General features: G+C 49.2%; 1 protein-coding gene across 3 annotated transcripts in view; it reads right to left on the reverse strand.

The window, feature by feature from the left end:
* frmd6 (FERM domain containing 6) overlaps window positions 1-4,954 on the reverse strand; it is a 24,364-nt gene that overhangs the window by 5,616 nt on the left and 13,794 nt on the right. For all 3 annotated transcript variants that reach the window (XM_024275390.2, XM_024275400.2, XM_036209936.1), the window contains exons 3-9: window positions 4,777-4,867; window positions 3,486-3,565; window positions 2,948-3,024; window positions 2,689-2,875; window positions 1,899-2,054; window positions 1,759-1,824; window positions 652-720 (exon numbers count right to left, since the gene is read on the reverse strand). In XM_024275390.2, coding sequence (XP_024131158.1) covers window positions 652-720; window positions 1,759-1,824; window positions 1,899-2,054; window positions 2,689-2,875; window positions 2,948-3,024; window positions 3,486-3,565; window positions 4,777-4,867 — 726 coding nt within the window. The remainder of the gene's footprint in view (window positions 1-651; window positions 721-1,758; window positions 1,825-1,898; window positions 2,055-2,688; window positions 2,876-2,947; window positions 3,025-3,485; window positions 3,566-4,776; window positions 4,868-4,954) is intronic.

Consider the following 4,954-nt stretch of genomic DNA (forward strand, 5'->3'; position numbering starts at 1 on the left):
CTCCCAACAGAACCAGCAGACTGTTACTCTTCTAACCAGAACTGACCAGATCCATCTCTGCTGCAGACTGAGCCCAAAGGCTCATGGGAAATGGAAGGGAACCACCCTCTGATACAAACATGATGTCAGGTCAGTGAAGACTCCAAAATCCCCCGAAACCATGGAAACATCTGGAGCTCGTTGGGCTGCGTGTCAGCGGAGCGCGATGACGTGACAGTGGGTGTGGTGGAGGAACAGGCCTGTTATTCTGAAGACGGGCGGGTCCAGTCCGGACCGTGAAAACCACAGCCACACGTCTCCACAGATCCCATTCTGTCACATCAAAGTCGGTTTCCAGAGAACATGAACACGGTTCCTCCTGCAACAACCGAGTCCATCAGAGGTGAACCTCCACTTAGAGGAGATCCGAGTCAGAGGAGGACAGCACCTCCTTCAGCAGAACTCTGAGGATCCATGAACCCCAACAGGACGCTCAGGAACTGAGGGGAACCGTGAAGGAATTCCTGATCATTTCCAGAAGATCTGCCGGCTAACAAGAAACAGCCGGAAAAAATCCCCACAATGCCGAGCAGAAACCTGGAGAGGCTTTCATGTTTGCAGAGGTCTAGAGCAGCACCTGGGAACAGGTTCGACTGAGCGACAAACACTCACCACGAAGATGAGCTTCCCCACGTTGGTCCAGGGGAAATCGTAGAGGAGCTGCCGGACCGAGCCGACGTTCTGCAGAGGAGAAGAGAGAGCGGTCACCAACCCGGACAGACCGACGGTCCGACATCCCGGGAACGCTTGACATCTATTTTAGCTGTAAACTAGTGAGACTAGAGGTCAAAAGGTTATCTTTGACCCTAAATATGAGAGTCATTACCACAAAACATAAACCAGACTGTTAGTTTATCTCTGTTTATATAGGAATGGATTATTCTGGTGCTGAACCGGAGCAGAAAAACTAAAAAAACGTCGTTAGCATGACGAAAGGAGAGCGCTTCACTGTTCTTTCTGGTAGTCCGCAGCAGCGTCTCACAGAAGCAAACCTGAATTTCACCGCTCATCGCCATGGCGACGGTCTTGTGGCCCTGATTGGGTTTGTCTGCAGCGGAGCTCGCTAGTATGCTACATAGGAGCTAATTAGCATGCTACGGTGGAGTTCACCAACTTGGTAACGAGGAGCTCACTAGCACACTCTGCTGGCCACCGGGCGGCTGGCTAGCGTAGCGAGCTAACCTACCGAGTCTCTACTTAAGTCAACGTGACCAAACACAGGTGGGGCCACCACAGAAACTGCAGACAAACCCAATTTTCCCAATTTTCTGCCCAATTTTATACCATATGGGCCACGTGGCCTTTTGCTGGGCGGGTTTAGACAGCACCAGTACTACCGTCCACGTTGGTACCAGAACCAGCTTGGCTCAGGGTTTCTGGACCTTCTAGTTTACAGAGCTTTAGCTCCAGTCATTACATCATTTCAAAGACCGTAACTCTTCTGTTGTTTACATAATTACGTTATTCCAGTGGATTCTGCAGCTCGATGTGCAACGCTGCAAACCTGCTATGAAAAGCAGCTTCCTGCGTATCGGACTCAGCTGATTCACGTTAATCGTAAAAAACTGTCACTGAAAGAGCGCGTCATTACGGCGTCCCCGGCGACCGCTCAGGTGGATCAACATGACCTTATTCCAGTTTCAGTCTGGGTCCGGTTAAATAACGGAGAACGAACCCTCATGGATGCAGAGACGAAAAGCAGAAAGAGAGAAACTGTACCTGAAATATCTGAATTCCACGTAGAGTCAGCCCTAAAGTCAGAGAAGCTTCCACTTCCTTTTTGTCCTGCGGAAACAGGAAATGAGGATGTCAGTACGTCCTGTCCGTGTCCATCAGTAGACGGCTGGACCCCCTCTCACCTTGTAGAGTCTGTAGTAGTGGACGGTGACGTCGTCCAGCTGGGCGCACTCCTTTATGTACTTGAGGTGCGCCTCCGAGGCGGTGAGGGCGAACTGGTCCCGGTGCATGTTGGGGATGTGCCGCAGGATGTAGTCGCGGCCGCGCTTGGCGATCACCTGAGCAGAAACGACACACGCCGATGGTGAGGATGATGAAGGTCATGGTTGTTGGTGGCCAACAGATGTGACGGCACACAGACCCCCCCCCCAACCCCCCAGAGTTATTTAACTTCTGAACGTAATTCGGTTTACATTGTTCAGGTTTCAACAGTTTCCTGTTACGTCTGATTTCAGCTGCGATTAAGAGGAAAGAGGTTAATAGCAGGAAGTGGGGGTGGGGGTGTAATCAGATGGGTGGGGCTAAAGGACCGCTCTGACCAGACGGGACGGTAAGAACGACACAGGAACAGAAATAAACCTCACGTCCCAGTTTCATCACAGTGCACAGTCAGGAGCTTTTATTGTGAAAGGATGATTAATGGAGGTTTGTAACAAAAGAACACAAACATACACACTGACACACACTGACACACAAACAAACAACACAGAAATACTCTCTGACACAAACACACACTTAACTATCTAAACACACTAAAACACACAAACAGAAACTCACACCTCCACACACACACACACACACACACACACAGATACATAAAGACAGACACACTGCAGACAAACACCTGCGTACGTCCTCGTACAGGCGAGGCGGTCCGGTCTGGTTCGGTTCGGTCCGGGGGGGCAGACTCACCCACTGAGGGAAGTAGGCTTCAGGTTCGAAGTATTTCCCGAAGTGTTTGCTGCGTTTGAAGTTTCCCAGGTCGGCCTGCAGAGCGAAGGCCGCCAACAGGAAGTAGGCCTCCTCCCTCTGGATGCACTGGGACAGCAGCACCTGCTTCCTCAGGTGCCAGTAGTAGTAGTACCTGGCCACGCGGTCGCTGCAGGTGAACAGGAAGCAGAGCTTTAGGAGGAGGACGCTGCAGCGGCCTTCGGGGGGGGGGTCCACTGACCTGATCAGCCTCCCGTTCTCCACGTAGTACTGGGCTCTGAAGTGGATGATCATCGGAGGTCCGAACTGATCGATTCCCTGAAAACGATGAGAAGATGACGATAAAGATGACAGCTGCTGACGTTTTACACTCCAGTTTCTGTTCTGATTTAAAAGACAGAAGTCCCAAAAGTTTCTGTCCTCAAACTACCGTCTGAAACGAGACCGGACAGAACCACAAACACAGCAGAATCAAACTGGACACTTCCAGTTTGTTTCAAAATAAAAGCCTAAATAAAGCAGCCTCTGAGATCTGCAGAAAATGTCAGAATCAGCTCAAAGTTTCTGCTGCAGAACAACCGGTTTCTTTTTACAGAACGGGTCGGCGCCGAGCTGTGCGCGCTCCTCTGGGTCCCAGCTCAGAGGAGAAATCCCCAAACTGGTTCAGGATGTTATCTCTGCACGCCCACGTGCTGCAGGAAGTGGTTTCCACATCTTAAGGAGTGCCGTCATTTGTAGATTTGGATCTTCCTCCTCCCCCCCAGAACAAACCCCCTCACCTTGCTGGCTTCCTTCTTCCACTCCTTGGGGCAGTACTTGGACAGCTTCTGGTCCAGCTCCATGTACACGTGTTCGTTATCTGTGGGGCAGACACAGGAGTGAGTGGGGGGGGTCACTACCGTCCAATCGCTGAGCTGCAAACGAGAAAATGTGGGAAATCAGATTCAGAATGAATCAGAATCATTGGAGAGAAAATGAAGTTCTGTCGGGACGTTTGGGTTTTGGGCTGCATTCCTCAGACGGTTCTGTTTTTCAGGAACTGTTTCAGATTTTCTAAAAGAATAAAAAAATCTTTATTTCGTCATTTCACGGTTTCAGGATGTTCCCCTGAGTTCTGTGGATGAAGCTGCTGCTCGTTTCTCTGATCGAACTTCTTCGTTTTCCTTCAAATCAACAACAAAATCTCAGACTGAGAACGAGGAGCCGAGGAAACGTCTGACGGTGACGGCGCACAAACGGTCACGGTGGGGGGGGCGGGGCCTCCGTTTGCTTTGAAGGCTTCATGTCCGTCACACACTTCAGGAATGTCTCACAATCTGCACCAGCTTGGCCGCCCCCTCCCACGGCGTGACGGCGAGGCTCCAGCCCCCCCACATTACAGGGGCTGGGTTACAAATGAAATTAAATAAAAAATACAAAATAAAATTTGGAGCAAATTGTTTTACTCTCCAAACAGGACAAATGCTGGCGAGTGTTAATATCAGACCCTGGGGAGATGTGTTCAGATGTGTTCAGATGTGTTCAGATGTGTTCAGATGTGTTCAGGGCGGATTCGGGTTTTTCTGCTGGTTTCTGAGGAGACAGGAGGGACTGACGCTCCTGCAAAGGCAGGAAGTGAGCAAAGAAAACAGGAAGCTTCAAAATTAAAGTCCAAAAGTTAGGATCTAGAAAGGATTCCTGTAAAAATATTGAGCATCAACACAAATACAAAATTCATAAAAACAACTGTTATAAAAAGTATATGAATGAAGATGAATAAATAAAAGCTTAGTGTGAATCAATAAACCCTTTAAGCAAAATAATACATGAATCTCCCTGAAGTGTGAATGAAATGAGCATCAGTGAACTCAATGTTAAAAACAGAAACAGAAGAACCAAAAATCTGAACATTTTCATCCAGAAAGATGAAGATTTTAGGTTTTATCTGTTTATCTACTGATGCAGATTTAAATGAATCTGGTTTCCTCACAAAGAAAGAACTAAATCAGAAACCAGAAGAAAGCACAGAATCAAAGATCTGAGATCCACAGCATCAATATGATGATCACGGGAAAAGAGGCGGAGTCTTACTCTGAATGACGCTCAGTCCAAACAGGTGACAGTCCTTCAGGTGGAGGAGGTCACACACCTGCACCAACAGCTCCTGACACAAGGTCTTCACCTGAGGAGGAACGGGACGGTCAGCCGAGGAGGAGGAGGAAGAGGAGGAGGAGGAGGAGGAGGAGGAGGAGGAAGAGGAAGAGGAGGT

Source organism: Oryzias melastigma, linkage group LG22, assembly GCF_002922805.2.
Source record: "Oryzias melastigma strain HK-1 linkage group LG22, ASM292280v2, whole genome shotgun sequence".
NCBI classification, from domain to species: domain Eukaryota; kingdom Metazoa; phylum Chordata; class Actinopteri; order Beloniformes; family Adrianichthyidae; genus Oryzias; species Oryzias melastigma.